The sequence below is a fragment of the Bufo bufo genome, chromosome 3 (genome assembly GCF_905171765.1).
Source record: "Bufo bufo chromosome 3, aBufBuf1.1, whole genome shotgun sequence".
Taxonomy (NCBI): Eukaryota; Metazoa; Chordata; class Amphibia; order Anura; family Bufonidae; genus Bufo; species Bufo bufo.
The window spans coordinates 328,495,234-328,516,627 of record NC_053391.1 but is presented as its reverse complement, the minus strand read 5'-3'; the positions used below and the strand labels follow the sequence as shown (position 1 = coordinate 328,516,627).

Sequence of the window (21,394 nt, the reverse complement as noted above, 5' to 3'; positions counted from 1 at the left end):
ATGTTTTATTGCCTTGTATAATGTTTTCCCAAGTATGTCTTTAATAGTAGGGCCATAGGGAGGGGGTTAGGTTGAAAATTTGGCATGGAAGGGGAACCATTTCAATTTTCACCTCAGGCAGCAGAAGGTCTAGGTGCACCCCTGCTGACCAACCACATTACTGGCACAGCACAGGGGAGGTGTGGTGCTCTAATTAATGCACCATTCCTCTATCCTCCTTGGTCTGACTGATGGTCCATGAGTGTTAAGTGAGACCCTTTAAAATGTTAAATGTCCTGACAAAGAGGAAGTTAAAAACTGTGGACCGGAACTGGTATACATTAACCAACATCAAAAACTTTTATCTAGAAAATCATATTACGAAATGTTGCAGAACTCGCCATAGAGTCTTGCCCTATGATTAATTTCTTGCAAAGTAAACAATGAGAAACAAAACCTGTTAACTGTTACACTAACATTAAAACTTAGTAAACATAATCTAAGCCAGCGGTCAGCAATCTTTGGCACTCCAGCTGTTGTGAAACTACAACTCCCAGTGCCGTAAGATGCTGACCCCTGGCTTAGATTATGTTTACTGAGTTTTAATGTTAGATAGTGTAACAGTTAACAGGTGCTAAAAACACTCGGTGATCGAAGGAACTACAAGATTCACATAGAGGGCTCAGATCCCAGGATTTAGTTGTCTTAACAAGCCCAGAAACCTTTGTAAAAAAAAAAATTATTCACTATAAAGTGTGTAAGAACATGTGCAATGAACATTTAGCTATACAGGTTCCTGGGGGAGGTCATGACAACCACTGCCTAGTATGTGAGCAGGGTGCAAGCCTGCAAGAAAACGCCTGTGGATCCTTCAATCGTCAGGGACTATGCGGGTGAGACTTCAGGACCATGTTAGGTAAACCAATGGAACAATATATGTATTTATCAGCTTTTGCATGGAGTATCACTGTAGAATCCAACATAAGGACAGGTTCGGCAAAGCCAAAACATACCGTTGATGAGGCACTAATATGTTGTTGATTCCACCTAGTTTGACATTGATCTTTAGGCACAAATTGCTTAGGGTCTGTGGGGAGGTCTTCACAACATTTTTCACCTGGACACACTGAGTGGCCATGCCAAGAAGAGTGTCACCAACACGCTTCACTTCAGCTAGAAATGAAGATATTGTTAACAACTTAACATAAAAACTGTTTAGTAATAGAAAAATGGACAGTATACATTTCAGGCAGATTATTATTTAAAATGGTTTTCTGAGATTTTAATACTGATGACCTATCCTCTGGATAGGTCATCAGTATCTGTTCAGTGGGGGTCCAACACCCAGGACCCCCGCCAATTAGCTGTTTGAGAAGGCAGTGGCACTGTATGGTTGCTGTGCTTGGTATTGCAGCCCATTCACTATTGTATGGTGGCTGTGCTTGCTATCGCAGCCCATTCACTTCTATGTGGCTGAGCTGTGCCAAGGCCATGTAACCAATGAACAGGCCTAAGAAAATGTGAGAGAAGGCCATGGTGCAACTGAGAGCGCTGCAGTGTTCTCAAACAGCTGAATGGTGGGTGTCCGACCCCCACTGATCAGTATAAAACTACCAGAAATTCCCTTTAATGCCATCTCCAACAATTTATACAAATAAAAATAGTTTCAAGCGCACACAAAAATAAACTCCAACCAATAAATACAATAAAAGTGTACAATTTGTAGCGATAGAACATTGTTTATGCCCTTCATTTATTAAACAGTCATTATTTTACTTCTACAATTACTGTCTGTAGGACATGTACAGGTCTTCATTCTTACCATATACTGGTGTTTTTCCTGGCAGTATAACAATTATAAGTTGGAGCCCAGAATATGTGTTTTTGAGGTGTCTGAACATCGGCTCCACACTGTCTGTGCCTTGTGCATATTTACAGAAGCATGGTTGACCCTGGATGGGCATCCCAGCATCCTTTGAGATCTTCCTTAGCTGGTCTGTGAAATTCCTGAAAAGTTTTAGTAACAAAAAAATATATACATTAGGTGATTAATATTCAACATCAGAAAATAATAGTTGTGGTGCAGTTATCTAATTTAGTAAAGGAGGCTCATAGACCAAAGTTGGACAAAACAACAAGAAAATTGACCTCATTAACTGTATTTTGCCCACTGCCTTTCATGCCTACTACTGGGCGCTGTCAATACCAGCATCCAGCTACCATGCAGCAGGGAAGAGTGAGCACACAGTGCCTGTTATATACTTCATCAGCTTGTGTTACCAAAGACTGATGTCTAAAATGTAATACAGCAAATATCATTTTTGCTGTGACTACTACTGAATTGAGGGGGGAGTTCTAACTAAGGGTACTTTCACACTAGCGTATTATCTTTAACATAGCCAAGACGGATCCGTCATAAACTCCATTGAAAGTCAATGGGGGACAGATCCGTTTTCTATTGTGTCAGATAGTGTCAGAGAAAATGGATCCGTCGTCCCCTTTGACTTGCATTGTGGGTCATGACGGATCCATCTTGCTCTGCATCCCTGCGGTTTGCTCTCTGGTATGAGAACGCAACCAAACGGAACGGAATGCATTTTGGAGCTTTTCGTTCTGTTCCGTTACGTTTTGTCCCCATTGACAATGAATGGCGATAAAACGGAAACGCTATTGTTAAAGTAGCCTAATACTAATGCAGATAAAGGCCACTGTAACTGATACCACTGAAGGAGGGAGATGCAGTGGCTAAGGTGAAAACTACTGAACATAGTAAAGGTGTTGTGACTACTATTTATTGGGGGTGTACTGCAACTACTACTGAAGGAGAGGGTTGCTATAACTATAGCGATTACTGCTGAAGGGGGAAAAATTGCATCCAGAATCCTAGTGCTAATTCTGCACGTACTATACCTATACCACTGAATCCATACCAAACTCCTTTTAGTTAACTTAGGCTGCTGATATGAAAACATAGCATGCTCTGGGTATAGAGTTTTTCCCATAGGCATCACTATTAGACTTGGAAAAAAAAAAAACAGAGATGTCTAAGGCTACTTTCACACTGGCGTTTCTGGGTCCGCCTGTGAGATCCGTTTCAGGGCTCTCACAAGCAGCCCAAAACTGATCACTTTAGCCCCAATGCATTCTGAATGGATAAGGATCCGTTCAGAATGCATCAGTTTGCCTCCGTTCAGCCTCCATTCCGCTCTGGAGGAGGATACCAAAACGATGCTTGCAGCGTTTTGATGTCCGCCCGACGATGCGGAGCCAAACGAATCCGTCCTGACTTACAATGTAAGTCAATGGGGACGGATCCGTTTTCACTGACACAATATGGTGCAATTGAAAACGGATCTGCCTCCCATTGACTTTCAATGTAAGTCAAAACGGATCCGTTTGCATTATCATGAACAAAAAAAATGTTTTCTGAACAGATGCAAGCGTTTGCATTATAGGTGCGGATCCGTCTGTGCAGATACCAGACGGATCCGCACCTATCGCAGGTGTGAAAGTAGCCTAAAATGATTCAATATAAGGAAAAAAAAACATCTAAAACCACATGTAGAAAAGCACCATTAGAATACTTAGGCCTCTTTCACACGGGCGTTGCGGGAAAATGTGCGGGTGCGCTACTGGAACACCCACGATTTTTCTGCGCGAGTGCAAAACATTGTAATGTGTTTTGCACTCGCGTGAGAAAAATCGCGCATGTTTGGTACCCAAACCCGAACTTCTTCACAGAAGTTCGGGCTTGGGTTAGGTGTTCTGTAGATTGTATTATTTCCCCTTATAACATAGTTATAAAGGGAAAATAATAGCATTCTGAATACAGAATGCATAGTAAAATAGAGCTGGAGGGGTTAAAAAATAAATAAATAAATAATTTAACTCACCTTAGTCCACTTGATCGCGGCTCGGCATCTCCTTCTGTCTCCTTTACTGAACAGGACCTGTGGTGAGCATTCATAACAGGTCAAGGACCTGTGGTGACGTCACTCCGGTCATCACATGATCCATCACCATGGTGATGGATCATGTGATGACCGGAGTGACGTCACCACAGGTCCTTGACCTGTAATGAATGCTCACCACAGGTCCTGTTCAGTAAAGGAGACAGAAGGAGATGCCGGGCATCGTGATCAAGTGGACTAAGGTGAATTAAATTATTATTTATTTTTAACCCCTCCAGCGCAATTTTACTATGCATTCTGTATTCAGAATGCTATTATTTTCCCTTATAACCATGTTATAAGGGAAAATAATAATGATCGGGTCTACATCCCGATCGTCTCCTAGCAACCGTGCGTGAAAATCGCACCGCATCTGCACTTGCTTGCGGATGCTTGCGATTTTCACGCAACCCCGTTCACTTCTATGGGGCCTGTGTTGCGTGAAAAACGCAGAATATAGAGCATGCTGCGATTTTCACGCAACGCACAAGTGATGCGTGAAAATCACCGCTCATGTGAACAGCCCCATAGAAATGAATGGGTCTGTATTCAGTGCAGGTGCAATGCGTTAAACTCACGCATCGCATCCGCGCGGAATACTCGCCCGTGTGAAAGGGGCCTTAGGGAACAGCCACAGCCAGGTTTCTTGACGCAGTTTCAGAAGCCAAAATCAGGAGTGAATTTAAAAAAGAAGTTGTATCTGCCCTTTAGGCCCCTTTCACACGAGCGTGACGGATTGGCTCCGGATGCGTTCAGGGTGCGTTCAGTGAAACTCGCACCATTTTGCAAGCAAGTTCAGTCAGCTTTGTCTGCAATTGCGTTCAGTTTTTTCCGTGCGGGTGCAATGCGTTTTGATGCGTTTTTCACGCGCGTGATAAAAAAACTGAAGGTTTACAAACAACATCTCCTAGCAACAATCAGTGAAAAAAGCATTGTATTCGGACTTGCTTCCGGATACAATGCGTTTTTCACTGAAGCCCCATTCACTTCTATGGGGCCAGGGCTGCGTGAAAAACACAGAATATAGAACATGCTGCGTTTTTCACGCAACGCAGAACTGATGCTTGAAAAAAGACCGCTCATGTACACAGACCAATTAAAATGAATGGGTCCGGATTCAGTACGGCTCCTATGCGTTCACGTCATGCATTGCACCCGCGCGGAAAACTCACTCGTGTGAAAGGGGCCATATACTTTCTTTCCTTTTGTGATCAACTCCGGATTTCATGGGGTTTTTAGGGTTCCAAAGAGCTTTAAGTGACTACACTTACTTTAGCACTTCCTCTCTGCACTGCTTCTGTGGAGCAAAGCAAGCGATAGCCCAAACTTTAATTTCAATGCCGTTGTAGAACTGCTTTCCTCTCATGTCCCACACACCTTGGTTTGGTGTTGCAATTGCTCTATTCTAGGAAAACAAAATACATATTAATAGGGGTATTATGTTAGTTTCCTTTTTTTTTTGTGTGTGTGTGTGGGGGGGGGTTCTATGTATTTATTGATTTGATTCATTGAATAAGAATCCATATAATTTTCTAACATACATATATTGTTGTCTAATGTGGTTTATTGTTGTCCAGCCAGATAACAATGTTATTTTATTTTGTAAATCTAGAAATAAAATGCTCAAAGTAAATAAGAAATATATTTGCAGTCACTGTTTGTTAGTCTGTATCATTTCTAAATGATCCTGACACAAACAGTTATGTAGAAATACTGCAGAGAACTTTCCTACCGATGTCCCTTATCTTTGGCTGGTGGTCGGCTGAGGGGAAGAGCTTAACCACCTGTTTGCCCTATTGCAGACAGAGCACAACAGGGAGGCTTCTGATCCAGCCAGTTGTTTTACAGCCAGTTAATGCATAGTGGGTAGGAGGAGGGAGAGGGATACATATTTCTCAGTATCAATTGTACAAAATAAGACCAAAAGAGAGGTGAAGATGAAGGGAGGCAGGGTTGGGATATTTGTGTGCATTTTCTGTGTTTATTGTTCATTTAAAACTGAAATCAATTCAGCTTACTAATATACATTCAGTACAACAGCTGCCCCAATCTTCAGATATCAACCTCGGTCTGCTCCACTTCCACGTTCATTCTGAGACAGCAAAACAGTGGTGACATGTTTGAATGGGGACAGGCTGTCTATTTCAGTGCCATAGTCCCCTTCAAGCAAGTCACTTGTCACGTGTCACACAGTGGGGGGCCTCCCTTTCAGTATTAGACTAAACCGCAAGTGAAGACGATCAGGGCTGATATCAGGATAACATGGTAGCTACAGTACTTAAAGTATAATCACAAGTTTAAATCAATTCCAGTTTTAAACACAGTGAAATAACGTTCTGTCTGGTTGGTGGTCTTAAAAGGTACACATTAGAAATGTCTTTCTGCTGAAAAAATATAATTCAAATAGGTGCATCTGGAAAGAAGCTAAAGCTTCATAAAAATTGTACTGTATGAGTCAGATCAATGATGTCAACCAGCTGCAAAAAACTTGCTGTCTTACTCTTCCTCCATATTGCAATATGGGTGCTGGAAGGACCCTTCCTGTAACCTCTGTCATGTCATCTTTAACTTTGATTCCAAATTCCTGAATGTACGGATCCAAATTGTAACTTGCATTCTTCATCTGAAAGTACAGAGAAAAACTGGTAAGAAGAATTACACATTGCTCCCCGTCAGCTCCATCACCCACACATGGGGTGCCATGGAATGCCATGGCAGCCTGGGTCCTAACAATGGCCACTAGGTTTGCCATATATGGTCCTAACCAGCAAAAATATTGAGACATATCCAATAAATTATCTGAATAAACATTCAAGTCCTTAAGCGGGACTAAACTAAAACATGAGAAAAAGGACAAAAAGATAAAAATGTAAAAACAAAAAAAAATTTATATAAAAACAAAGAAAAATTGCCTTTAGCAGTAAAAAGCCCTTCATTTTCAGAAAAAAATTAAAAAAACTACACATAATTAGTATTGCCATAACTGTAATGACAATGAAATGAACACATTATTAATAAAATAATTAGTACAAAGTCATATGGAGTCATTTATCAAACTGGTGTAAAATAGAACTGGCTTAGTTGCCCGTAGCAACCGATCAGATTCCACCTTTTATTTTTGACAGCTCCTTTGGTAAATCAAAGGTGGAATCTGATTGGTTGCTATGGGCAACTAAGCCAGTTCTACTTTACACCAGTTTGATAATTGAGACCAAAAGTTGTTATTTCATGTTCACTTCTTTGCTCACGGCCATTGAGTTAAGAGTTCTGGCTGCTTGCTGTGATCAACAGGGTGAGCCAAGAAGATTACTACTTTACAATCTATAATTTGTTATAATAAGGCGATGCATATGATTCAGATATATAGTTACAAATGTAACATAAGGGAAAAGGGTCAAAGAAAAAATATAAATAAATTCAAAAGGAATCATAAAGTAATATTACCCACCAGCCTACTGATCTCTTCTTGTCGGTCTGGGGCAGACCTGGCAGTTGCTTTGATCATAGTAGAGGTCTGGTTATCAGTCAGCTTTTTGATACATCTCTGGCCTGCTACAATGTTACAGACCTGGAATAAAATGTATGTTTAGTCTAATTGTTTCGTAACAGATTGATGTGGTCATGGTAACGAAAGCCAGGTAAAAAGGAGATTTTTGTATAACTTACCAGTAAAATCTCTTTCTCGCTCTTCATTGGGGGACACAGGAACCGTGGGTATAGCTATGTCCTCTAGGAGGAGTTGACACTAGTAAAAGCTGTTAGCTCCTCCCCTGACAACTATACCCCCTCCAGCCTGGAGAGAGAGCTTCAGTTTGTGTACAAGCAGTAGGAGAAGCAAGCCAACCAAGAAAAACACGTGGAACACCAACCATGTCAAAAGACCCAATAGGGTTCTAACCAGTAACAGCTACAACTGTGGTCGAACAACAATACTGGGTGGGTGCTGTGTCCCCCAATGAAGAGCGAGAAAGAGATTTTACTGGTAAGTTATACAAAAAACTCCTTTTCTCGCCCATATTTATTGGGGGACACAGGAACCGTGGGACATCCAAAAGCAGTCCACGGGGAGGGAAAAAAATCACAGACCCATGGAAGCAAGCGTCCCTGCAGGCCTCAAGAACTTTCGCCTGCAAGACCATGCGGCCCAAGCAGCGACCGCCTATGCATAAGTATGCACCTGGTAATTTTATGTGAACATGTGTAAGGAGGACCAGTAGCCGCCTTACACAACTGTTCAGCTGAATCGCGATTCCTCTGAGCCCAAGAAAACGCCCATCGCTGTGGTGGAGTGAGCCGTGACACATAAGAGCGGAACCCTGCTCCAGTGAGGTATGCCTCAGCACTTGCAGACCGAATCCAATGTGCAATCTCCACCTTGGAGGCCGCCAATCCCTAGCGAGGACCTTCCGGAAGACAAAAAGGGGTTCTGTACGCCGGAAGTGACTGAAGGCTGCCAATAATGATTAGAGCTCTGACAACGTCCAATAATGTAACTCCCTTCCGTAGGGTGTGAAGGAGAGGGACAGTGAAGGAAGGACAATTTCTTCATTAATATTGAAGTCAGAGACCACTTTCGGGAGAAGAAGGAATGGGCCGGAGGATTTGCAAGAGAGCACCCCCAACTTAGACACCAGTCTAAGAAAAAACTACCTACTAGGACAGGAGCCGGAGTGAGAACTCCCGCAAGGACTCAAGGGGAGAAGACTGGAACGCTGAGAGAACCATATTCAGATCCCAAGGCGGTAAGGACGGTTTGGAGGAACCGTATGGGTCACTCCCAGAAGGAAGGTTTTCATGGGCACCAGGGGAACCAGAGGATGCTGGAAGCTGCCCCAGGACAGAAGTGCCAACACCTGACGCATCAAGGAACTAAAGGCTAAACCAAGGTCCAACCCTGATTGTAGAAAGGATAGGACCGTGGGGAAAGAAAAAAACGGAGTGAGGGGGATGTCCTGGCTTTCACAGAAGCCCAGAAAGGACCTCCAGATCCCATAATAGATCCTGGGTGATGCAGGCTTCCTGGCCTGAATCATAGTGCGGATGACATCTGCCGAAACCCTCTCCACATGAGAATGGCGGTGTCAATAGCCACGCCGTCATCTAAATGCTGATGTAAGACCGGACCCTCTGAAAGAAGGTAGATGCTGAGTGGCAGTGACCAAGGGACGTCTCCTAGAAGGAGAACGAGGTCGGCGTACCACATTCCGACAAATCCTAGTCGCGCCGGATTGACCCCGTCGCGACTAGGATTTGTCGGAATGTCCTCCATCCTGATCCTCCGTAGAACCCTGTGAAGGAGGTGAAGAAACACGTAGGCAGGGAGAACTCCCGCCAAGGAGAAATCAGGGCGTCCACGTCGCATGCTTCTGGAACTCTGGCTCTGGAGAGAAAGGTGGAAGCTTACGTGTAGATACCGTTAGCACACCCGGACCAATGGAAGAGTCCCTGTAGAAGGAGGGATGTGGAGGGCGCCACAGCCCACCAGTCGGGACCGGAGCGTGCCTGGAATGAAAGGCCACCAAATGAATACCCCGTGCAATGCAGATGAGGGAAGGTAGTAACGTAGGAACTACCAAGGCATGCGGGGTGGCTATGAACCATGAGCCAGAGAGGAAAAGAAAGGGGAAGAATAGGCTAGGTCTAAGCTCATTCCCCGTCTGAGACCGGCGCTATACAGAAGTAGTCAAGGATTAAGCGGCTGTGCAAAAAACTCCGCCTGAGGAGGAAGCCAGGCAAGGTGAGTGACACTGTATTGCTAGCCCCATACCCCAGCAGAGGAGGGGGCCACCAGCAAAGGCCACCGAATTCAGTGCTAAAAAGATTCCACCGCCTGACGAAAGAGCTGTGCAGTAAGAACCAAAGTATGTAGTGGTAACGCAATACCGCTCCCACAGTAGTAGCCAGCGCTTGCCCCATCAGCGCAAAACTGAAGGGGAGGCCTAAGACTATCCGTAGAAGCCACGTACCATACTGCCCCTGTTAAGTAGAGCGAACCTTAAAAACCTGGAAGGGCACTGAACAGGCGCAACTGCCAAGCTAGCGCCAGGGTAGGACCCCTACCTGAGGGAATGTCCCACTGCAGCGACCACGAACTCGAGCATTAGCGAAAAGCTGCACCTGTGGAGGAGAACAAGCTGTAGCAGCTAAACCAGAGTGCCAGCATAACCACTTCCCAAAGAAGGAGTGGTGGATAGAGAATACAGTTAGTGAACACTCGACTCGCTGGAACGTTCTCACCATATATGTGCAATGGTGTACGCACTACGTATTGATGTGGACAATATCATGACCGACTAACAATGGAGGCCCATGGAGATGAGGGGTCTCTAAGACACAGAAGTGACACTAGAGAAAGAGTAGCGGGCACCCGCAGGTACTGACCATTGCCACACCCCCTTGTGAACTAAGCGAAGGCACCTATAGCCGTGGTGCTGTTGAATTGCAGCATCCGAAGACGCTTAGTTATTCCTCTGCTATTGGATAACTTTGGAAGGGGAAATGCAACAGGAAGCACGGTGATGTGCAACACTCCGCCTATAGAAGGATAGCGCAACAGTCGGACCGTATCCAATGGTGGTGCAATTACCCTACCTATGGAAGGTGGAATGTAGAAGGCAAGTACCTAAGCCAGTGGTAGGGAAAATATTACACCTATGAAGTGGGTTAATGCCCACTGCGAGAACTAGTGCATGTGGCGAGTCCTGTACCCCGTAGGAGTGCAATTAATGCACCTAAGTAAGGGAGTAATGTATACAGCACACATTGTAGCCAGTGATAATGTCATCGCGCCACCTAAGGAAGGGGCTAATGCATACGGCAGGTACTGAACCCAGTGGAGATGCAATTCCGCCACCTACAGAAGGGGGAAATCATACGTCCGGCACTGAAACCAGTGTCCGGCACTGAAACTGTGGCAGGGATAATGTATAAGGTAAGTACTGCATCCCGAAGTAGTGCAAGTATTCCGCCTATGGAATAGCGAGAACTACCGCTGGCCACCGTAGACGCAATCTTGGGGGATTGCTTCAGATTCATGTCGGGGTCTGAATCCGTGATTCTGCCCCCCCCCCCCGCGCCGCCGGACGGACCCTCTCCTGTGAGGGAGGGTGTGTCTGAGCGTGACCCAGGGAGGAAGGGTCGGGTTGCGAGGAGAAAGAGGTGCTGTGGTTCGCACGTGCATAGGTCTACCCCTCAGAATCTCGCCCCTGGCAGTTGCGGACTTATCAACCAAACGACCCAGGGGGTGGAATGGGAATTCTAGGAGGTTTGTCCACCGGATCGCGCAGGCGGTGCATTATCAATCCAACGACTCCGGAGGGTGGGTCGCACAGGTGGAGAATTATCAACCAAACGACCCAGGAGGGTGGACTGGGAAGTTCCAGCGAGCCCCCACTGGATTGCGCAGGTGGGGAATTATCAACTAAACGACCCAGGGGGGTGGATAGGGAATGTCAGGGGTCCTTTATTGAATGCGCTGGTGGAGAATTATCAACCAAACGACCCAGGAGGGTGGATTGGGAATTCCAGAGGCTCTCCACTGTATTGCGGAAGTGGTGGAATTATTAAACGGCCCCGGAGGACGCATTGGAATCCTTCAAAGGTCCTTCACTGAATTGCGCAGGTGGAAATTATCAACCAAACGACCCACAGGGTGGATTGGGAATACTTCAGCTGTCCTCCGTGGGATCTGCGAAGGTGGAGAATTATCAACCAAACGGCCACGGAGGGCGGATTGGGAACTATGAGAGGTCCTCCTTGTCAGATATGACACGGGCCCAGCGCGATACCACCAGACAGGGTGGTCCCGCGGTAGTGAGGGCAGAGGAGGGGGACCCGTATGGCGCACATCTTTTTTTATTTTTTTAAACTAAGATGCCGGCCTCAAGCGCACAAGAGGCAGGAAGGGGTTAAGTTTTTCCCATTACAAAACCTGCACTAGAGTAGATCCCAGATATGCCGGCCTAAGAGGTGGCTGGGCAGAAAGGGTTAAGGCCAGTTGAGGACTGGAGGCGGAGCTCAGCATGTTTCTGGGGAGGGGGAAGTAGGGCGGGAATAATTCGCGCCAGAGAGCCCCCCCTTCTCCAGGTGACGAAGTGTGCGGCCTAGCAGGCTGCAAAATGGCGAACCAAGCCCCAGTGCACAGCCGATTAGGGCATGCTAGCTGCTGCATCGGCCGGCCTCATGAACAGATCAGCAAGCGAATGCGCCCGCCCCGCATCGGACGGGGGCTGCACCCCGCGGGCCGGGTGGACACCAGTGCGGGCCGGGCAAACAATATCGCCGCCGGAACACCGATGCGGTGCCGGCCGAACGTATGGCAGTTAACCCCGCACCGGAAAGGGGTGGAAATGAGGTGGCAATAGCGAACTCCCTTCCGTATGTGGAAAATTACTGTCGGCGAGCCGGAGCCTCCGACGCTCCCCTCTTTTCATGTGCGCTCCGGACGGCGGTATTAACCCCCTATGTGCCGATGTCCCTTCTTGGAGGACATCAAGAGGGGGAGTGAGGGGAATTACATCAGGGCTGCTGATGGCTTCAGGGGTGCTGGGAATGACTCCAGAACAGGGAATGGCCTGAGGGGAACTGGGAATGGCCTGAGGGGTGCTGGGAATGGCCTGAGGGGTGCTGGGCTACGCTGAAGCCCTGTGCTGTTGAAGGCTATCGCCACCAAGAGGGAGGGAGGGCCAGGAGGGTTAACATACTCACCTAGTCCCGTGTACTCACCTCTCTTCTCTTCCCTGCCGCCATGTTCCCCTTACTCTTCTCCAGCAGGGTCACCCCTTCAGCTAGTGGCAGGACGCTGGAATAGGGGGTTTGGATGGGTGACCCTTCTGCTGGCGGGATGCAGGGGAGCGAAGCTGCCCTGGTCCACTTTGTCTTCTTGTGGGGGAGGAGGCAGCGTGGCGGACCAACGCTGGCGTGCTCTCCCGGGAGAACAGGGAGGTGAGGCGACCTGAAAAAGAAGGAAAATAAGAAACTAAACTAAAAAACCTTAAGGAGCTTCCCTGGGGAGGTCTTGCCTCCTATTGACACTAGTAAAAACTGAAGCTCTCTCTCCAAGCTGGAGGGGGTATAGCTGCCAGGGGAGGAGCTAACAGCTTTTACTAGTGTCAACGCCTCCTAGAGGACATAGCTATACCCACGGTTCCTGTGTCCCCCAATGAATATGGGCGAGAAATATTGATGTATACATAGATATGACATGCAGCATTATGTTAATTGCAGCTAATTGTAGAATTAAACATAGTGAGAGGCCTTCACTATGCCTCTGTATGCCAGAAACTGGCAGAAAAAAAGTTGGAAGTAACAATTTTGTGACTTTTAAAGCGCCATTCACCTAAATTTAGCCAGGTTGGGCGCCTCCTCCTCCAGCACAGGGATATCAAAGATCAGATTTGAAATGGCGGTCTTTCATAAATGACCCCTAGTGTTCAGCAATATTATACTGTACTTACTCCCGACAAATCCAACACATTGTATTATGCCGGATGTAAGGGACAGTGCATGACAAAGGTATTCTCTCTCCTAAGTATTCTTTAAAGGGAGTTTACAAGACCCCCAAAAACTTAGGTAAAGTCAGGGAGTGTTGTTAAATAACAAAAGAAGACTTACTCACTCTGTCTGATCCCTCGTCATTTCAGCACTACTATTCTGGTGCTCCCTGCTGATCTTGGTTTCCAGCACTGCAGAGATGACCTCCTGACTAACCCACATAATTACTGCAGCCAATCACCGGCCTCAGAAGTCTTAAGGGTTGTAAGGATGTTACCAGCAATACCACTTGATCCCTGCAGCCATTGATTGGGGTAGTTGGGGATATCATAGCTAAAGCACCAAAAAAAAGACTGGTGAGGCGCATGCGAGTGCCAGCGGAGGAACAGCAGGGTCAGCCAAGTAAGTACGACTTGTGTTATTTTTTAACACTGACAGCCTTTACATATTTTTTCAGGGTCTCATATTGCCTTTTTACATTTATATACAACCCCTCATGCCCTCCAATAGGCACAACACAATATTAGTTGTACCAGGAGTTTTAATTAAAAGGACTATGTTAACTCACCTCCAGAGGTAGATAAGTGTGCTTCTGTTCTTGCCCCACCTGCAGGCAGGGAAGATGAGGGTATTTTAGCTGTAAATTGTATTTTTGTTTAAAGTATTGAGCTACTGTGCATTCAACAGTCTGACCGCTCTCCAGCTGCAGCGGGAACCTACAATACAAGATGAGATACAACATTCAGACACGTCCATTTCTTAATCCATAATAAGTACAAGCACAAGTGTCTACTTACGTTTGGTGGCTGGCAGGTCGACGAGTCACATTACAAACTCTGTATTTTCTCTTCATTTGTCCACAGTGTGTGACTTCCACTTTTAAACCTGTCCATAGGCATAGAAGTAGTATGAAATATATAGCTCTGTCCATAAAACCCGGTGGGGTGATTTGATCAAAACTTGATCGATTTCGCGCTGGAGTAAGATACTCCTAATTAAGCGGTTGACCAATTTCTAGAAATATTTTCCAAAAGCCCCTGATCTATTTTTTTTGTGACACACATCTGTATGTCAAATCATATTTACCCCTGAGGCACAGCAGAAGGCCCCTGGGTCACCATCTTTGGCTATGCAAGCTCCTCTAATCTGCAGTCGCTGCATCTATAGGGTGCATGATAGTGTGGATTATGTAATTCATCCACGTCACCACTGTCTTTACTGTCCCTGGACGGATTTTCTTCTGTGTTTGCGTTAAACATGTTGATTTATTGTTCAGCGCATGTGCAAAAGAGGGTCCATCCAGGGACAGCACAGAATTCAATTATATGAGTCAATATCACCACCACTGCCATCTTGTGCCCCATGTGGACACAGCAGCCGAGAACTGTAGGAGCTTACATAGCCCACAGATGGGAATCTTCTGTTGAGCTTCAGGGGTAAGTTATGATGTGATATACAAATATATGTCACATGAAAAATAGATTAGTGGATATTAGAAAATATTTCTAGAAACTGGGTAAGCCTCTTAATAAATTGACGCATCTCTTGCCCTCTTGCACCGGAAAGCCAAATCTACGCCAGCTATGAACTGAGCCATATTTTACACTAGGTCCTGGTGTAAATTATAGTACATTTTCTGTGTTAGTGGAGGCCACGCCACCTACCACTAACTCACCTAATTCTCAGAAAAATCACAAGAGTGGCATGAAAATTATGCAAAAATTAGCAAATTTTCTAAATGACAGAAATCTGGTGTGGCAGCTTTAAAAAATTCCCACAAATAGTGATTATGTAAGTGATTAATTTATACAATATTAAATCTTTGGGGCATTTTGGCATTTGAGTAAGAATGAAATAGTGGAGTATAGTGAGTTGGAGGGAAAACAAGAACCAAAAAAAGAATACAAATGGTAAAGTTAAAGAAGTTCCTGAAACTTTTTTTTTTTTTTTTTTTACAATAATGTATTTTGTTAGCACTACTGTAATACATATTAATCTTTAATTACAATGACTTACCTTTGATCTCCTTAGTGAATCGCACCCTTTGTGAGTCTGTAAGTGGTTTGGGCTGCTCATCAATGTTTCGAATATCCAAAACCTCACACATGAATTCTATGACTGGTTGAGCCTTGTAGAATGCAGTTGCAGACACTAAACAAACAGAGGGGAAAACAAGCCGTATAAGGAACAGATTGCATAAAGTCCTCATCCTTGCAATGACAAATCAGAAGAATGAGAACAGAAAACATAAGCAATTGCTCCAGCACCTTGTGTTGTATATTTATGATGTGTGGCTACTGAACATGTATAGAAGTAAAAAAATTTAAAATACACGTTACACATTATAAGAATCCTGCAGCACTGTATGTGTCCGGAGCAAAGCTTCATCCCACCATGTTGGCCCTTACTCAAGCTATGGTATAGATTAAATATAATACAGAGCAGATGATGATTCCCTCTCACCATCAATGTTGAGCATCATGTTCCACATGGCTGGACGTACAGATTGATGGAACCCAAACCAGACTTCACGCCCTCCTCCCAGCGGGTGATAGTAACCTTCGGGTGGTGAGAAGAAGGAGCGGCCTACCGGAGTATACCTGCAATGAAATCACCAAGTATGTTCCAGGAGCTGCTGCCTAACAGATTGTTGCATTCTCTTCTACTCTAAAAAGGCATAGAAGTTAGTTAAGGTTCTTACCTCATTGAAGCCAAGTGCCTCATGGCTACATCTAGCGCCTGCACAGATTCAAGAGGCAGCTGAATTCGCCCACTTCCCAGAGCTTCATGGAGCATCCGCCAGCTCACCACTGCCATCCATTTAATGGACACTTTAAATATCCTATCCTTTCCCTCACCAGGTATAGTTACCTCAAAATCAACCTGCAAATAAGAGCATATATATGATGGTGGTATAGCCACAGTTCACGATGAATTGTCAATGGTTCCTCAAGCTGAGTGTAAAGTTTTACCTTTTCATGACCAATAGGCAATGCTGTGACTGTATAGATGTTCTTCTTTCCATCATATACTGGTTTTCTGTCTCCAAATATCTGTGGCTTGAAATGTTGGACCATGTATTCAACAACTTCCCTGAATATATAAAACATTAGAAGTAATTGTCAGATAAGTAAGTTGAGTTATGCAATGAAAAGTCATAGATCACTACAGTGTGGGCAATCAACATATTGGTGCAGAAGGAAACAAAATGTGAGTGAAGATTGGGGTGCACACATTTTATTTGTCTTCCAGGGGCCAGATCGTCACATACTGTACATACTTCTTGGGGCACAATGTTAGGAGCTGATAGAGATAAACACAATATATCAACACAACCCCTTTAAAACAGCATTATACTTTAGTACTATGTTGGCCTCCCTAGATTTGTATATAGATAACATTAAAACCTGACAGATGAAGAGAACAACATTGAATATCTTGAGACAATGGCATCTGGTATTAGGAGGGATATAATAAAAACAAGTGAACATTCAGTTCATGACGTTGAGGCGTTGGAAACAGGTAAAGTGTACAAACGTATGGATCTGAGTGACTTTCATAAGTCAGGGGTAAATAATGATGACTGGGTGAGAAAATATCCAAAAAAGCAGGTCCTTAGGGTGTTCCTGGTGGCTTGTGTTTACCAGAGGTGGCCTCCAAATCCCGCCAGTTTGGATTGCATAAGTGTGTTGAAATGTTTATTTGCCATTTCTTTATTTCCATTTCTGTTGCAAATGTGTCTCCCGACCAACACCAAGTTCAACGCAGTTCACAAGGTAAAGTATAAAAGTATGAAGTAAAGCCTTCTTTTAAAGTTTCTACTAGTGCCCGATTATAACAACCCTCCTGTTGTATTGATCACTTAGATCCATCTTCACAATCACATCTTTGTACATTGTAGTTCACATTTAGTAGTAAAATACAACCATATATATGAAAACTTTCCTATAGGTACAACTAATAAAAGGGTTGTCCCACGAAAAATATTCTACAATTTTCAAACCAGCATTTGGATCGCAATACGTTTAGAATAGCATGCAATAAAAAATTTAGCACAGCCAGTACCGAGTTATTCAACAAATTGTATCTGTATAGCACCACCTGCTGTTGTTTTTTTTTTCCTGTTTCTATGTCCACATGGCTATCCATATACACAGTTTCATCCTTAAGCCCCCTGAGAAAGGACACACACCCTGAACTGCCAGCCTGAAATAAGTCTAGCAGGCCATTTGGAGCAATCAATGGGGGGATATCTGGATCCACGTGAGGTGGCTGCTTCTAGCTTTATTAGACTGTCGTGTACTTTAAGGCTGGGTTCACACCTGAGCGTATTCGATAAGCGCTTTTTACAAGCGTTTTTATCGGGTCTATAGGCGGGAACGTGCGACAGTACACCCCTGTACTTCTTGGGGCGTAGGGCGTTTTACAGCGCGTTCGTACGCGCTGTAAAACGCTCAGGTGAGAACCATGCCCATAGGGAAACATTGGTTTTTGCCTGTTGAGCGTTTTACAGCGCGTAGGAACGCGCTGTAAAACGATCAGGTGTGAACCTAGCCTGAGGCCCCAATACACATTAAGCTAGCTGGCTGAATGTGTATAGTGATCTTCCAGTGGGGATTATTCAATAGGCTTCAGTCGAAATAATATAAAGTATTTAAAGTAAAATAATATAGATGCATGAAGTGTTTTTCTGTCATTTTGTATAACATTAATATTTATTTTACTCACATATTTATTTTAATATTAGTAGTAAGTATAAGAGCTGACAGGTGTATTGAAGGGTCATGTGACTATGGCTAGTTTACCTGTTCAAAGGACATAGAGTACATGCTTGGAAAGGGGGAGGATACCCCAAGACGTGACAAGCATGGCTCCCTCCTTAGGCCCCTTGCAGATGAGCGTGTCCGGATAAGGTCCGAATGCGTTGCGGCAAACCCGCGCGAGTAGGTACGCAATTGCAGTAAGTTTTGACTGCGATTGCGTTCCGTTGTTCAGTTTTTATCGCGCGGGTGTAATGTGTTTTGCACGCGCGTGATAAAAAACTGAATGTGGTACCCAGACCCAAACTTCTTCACAGAAGTTCAGTTTTGGGTTCAAGGTTGTGTAGATTGTATTTTCCCTTATAACATGGTTATAAGGGAAAATAATAGGATTCTGAATACAGAATGCATAGTACAATAGGGCTGGAGGGGTTAAAAAAAAATAAAATAAAAATTTAACTCACCTTAATCCACTTGTTCGCGCAGCCCGCATCTCTTCTGTCTTCTTCTTTGAGGAATAGGACCTTTGATGACGTCACTGCGCTCATCACATGGTCCATCACATGATCTTTTTTACCATGGTGATGGATCATGTGACGGATCATGTGACGGACCATGTGATGACCGCAGTGACGTCACCACAGATCCTTTTCCTGTGCACAGCAAAGAAGAAGACAGAAGAGCAGCCGGGCTGCGCGATCAAGTGGATTAAGGTGAGTTATATTATCATTTATTAATTTTTTTAACCCCTCCAGCCCTATTGTACTATGCATTCTGTATTCAGAAGGCTATTATTTTCCCTTATAACCATGTTATAAGGGAAAATAATAATGATCGGGTCCCCATCCCGATCGTCTCCTAGCAACCGTGTGTGAAAATCGCACCGCATCCGCACTTGCTTGCGATTTTCACGCAGCTCCATTCACTTTTATGGGGCCTGCGTTGCGTGAAAAACGCAGAATATAGAACATGCTGCGATTTTCACGCAACGCACAAGTGATGCGTGAAAATCACTGCTCGTGTGCACAGCCCCATAGAAATGAATGGGTCCGGATTCAGTGCAGATGCAAAGCGTTCACCTCACGCATTGCACCCGCGTGGAAAACTCGCCCGTGTGAAAGGGGCCTTAGTCACCTCATGCAACATCTCCATCTGGTCCTTTTAAGACTTTCTGGAATATATTCTTGGATTTAGAACTGATTACATACTTTGACTGCACAAGGGTGAATATATTCTACATAATGGAATGGAATAAAGTGTACATATGTCAGGATTGTTGCACATGGTATATTAAGCAAACAAAACTAGAATTCTTTTGTCTGGTGATTGACTTTTGCTACATGTGTGAACTCAGGAGCTGAGAGACCTTAATATACACATTGATGTGAACGGAGACATAACTGGATCCGATTAATGTGATATGGAATATCCAACTTTCCCACAAATGATGATGTCATGGGAGAGAAGGATCGGGTGCTTTGAGTCTTAATGCCCAACCTTTTTTTCTCTCAGGAGATAAGCCGATTGAAAACACATACACACTCTGTGCGCCTAGCCAAGCATGCATGTGTATGGGGGAGTCCGGAGAGATAGCAGTCAGCCAAAACAAGCATTTGGCCAACAGCTAATGAAGATGTATGCAAACTTTTAGATTTACAGGGAAACAATGGTTTAGTTTTCTTCAAACAGTCGAGGACTCACCTGTTGACACGCCTGGGACATTTGTCTGGCTTAATGTCCACTTCATAGTGGTAGACATCAATCTTGGGAATGTCCACTTCAAAGTAGTTGGCAAGAAGCTTTATTGGTTTCCCAACTGTGCCAATCCCAGGACGGCGTGGAGCCTGGAACACTTGCTGTAATGGTGGAACAAACCCACTTGGGGCTATTGGAGAAACAAAAAGATAAAATACATAGATTACATTTTCCATGACAAGCATTTCCTTTATATTGCAGTGTCAATTATTCCAGTTATATAAAGTCAATCTCCTATCCATAGGATAGGGAATAACTATTAGATCGGCAGAGACCCTGTACCCCATGGAGCCCCCCGAAATGAACACTATATTCATATATATATGGGAGTCACGGAGATGGTTGAATAGAAATGAATGGAGTGGCAGGGCGCATGCCCGACCAGCCGATCCATTGATTTCGAAGGGACGCCACAGGGTACAAGGCCCTCGTTCTCATGATTGGTGGGGGTCCCAAAAGTAGGACTCCCACCAATCTAATAGTTATCCCTTATCCTGGGGATAGCTTTGTATAATCGGAATACCCCTTTAACACAAGTGAACAGCCTTTTCTACCCATGATCTTTACCACATATGCATTGACCACAGATAAGAGTGGCGCTGTTCATGGAACAAAAGTAGCCATGTTTTTAAATTCGCAAATGGTCCCTTTAATGTAGAGTACGTAAAGAATAGTGCTTCGTCATTGTCAACTCTTGTGATGATATTCTAGGCATATGAATGTAGCGATTTTTTCTTTTGCTCTTGTATGTCACCGAGTGTTTGGTAAGGAAAGGAAATACTCCTATGAGGGTTTTTCCGCAAAGAATCCAAACTTACTAAGGGCTCATGCACACGAACGTATTTTCTTTTTCGTGTCCGTTCCGTTTTTTTTGCGGATCATATGCAGAACCCTTCACTTCAATGGGTCCGCAAAAAAACGGAAGTTACTCTGTGTGCATTCCATTTCCGTATGTCCGTATTTCTGTTCCGCCAAAAAATAGAACATGTCCTATTATTGTCCGCATCACGGACAAGGATAGTACTGTTCTATGAAGGGCCAGCTGTTCCGTTCCGCAAAATACGGAATGCACACATATTTTTTGCAGATTCGGTTTTTGGGGACCGCAAAATACATACAGTCGTGTGCATGAGCCACTGACAAGGTGCATTGGCTGTAGGACCAAGTCTATCCTTAGACTTTAGAGAAATATTCTCTATAGATGAAGTGTCAGGGTTCGTGGATCTGAAGACGTTGCCATAATAGACCAAAAACCATCATCTCATTGTGCCATGGGAACACTATACTCTACTCCTCCAAATTCAACCGGCATGCAGACATGGTCATCCTCACCTTTGTTACACTAGACACCAGAAGAGCTGAATTCAGTGGTGTGAAAATCAAGCTTGCTGCTGCTGGCACACGAGGATGGACTAATGCCAAGTTAATGCACAGCCGTCAACTATCTGTCTATCCAAT

At 44.5% G+C, this 21,394-nt stretch overlaps 1 protein-coding gene across 1 annotated transcript in view; it reads right to left on the bottom strand.

Moving 5' to 3' along the window:
* Positions 1-21,394, bottom strand: part of LOC120995286 (protein argonaute-1) — a 101,871-nt gene that overhangs the window by 14,367 nt on the left and 66,110 nt on the right. The window contains exons 2-13 of the mRNA XM_040424386.1: positions 19,883-20,066; positions 16,394-16,514; positions 16,123-16,304; positions 15,885-16,021; positions 15,438-15,572; positions 14,219-14,306; positions 13,990-14,137; positions 7,378-7,497; positions 6,430-6,552; positions 5,201-5,334; positions 1,802-1,986; positions 993-1,152 (exon numbers count right to left, since the gene is read on the bottom strand). Of these exons, the coding sequence (XP_040280320.1) occupies positions 993-1,152; positions 1,802-1,986; positions 5,201-5,334; positions 6,430-6,552; positions 7,378-7,497; positions 13,990-14,137; positions 14,219-14,306; positions 15,438-15,572; positions 15,885-16,021; positions 16,123-16,304; positions 16,394-16,514; positions 19,883-20,066 (1,717 nt within the window). The remainder of the gene's footprint in view (positions 1-992; positions 1,153-1,801; positions 1,987-5,200; positions 5,335-6,429; positions 6,553-7,377; positions 7,498-13,989; positions 14,138-14,218; positions 14,307-15,437; positions 15,573-15,884; positions 16,022-16,122; positions 16,305-16,393; positions 16,515-19,882; positions 20,067-21,394) is intronic.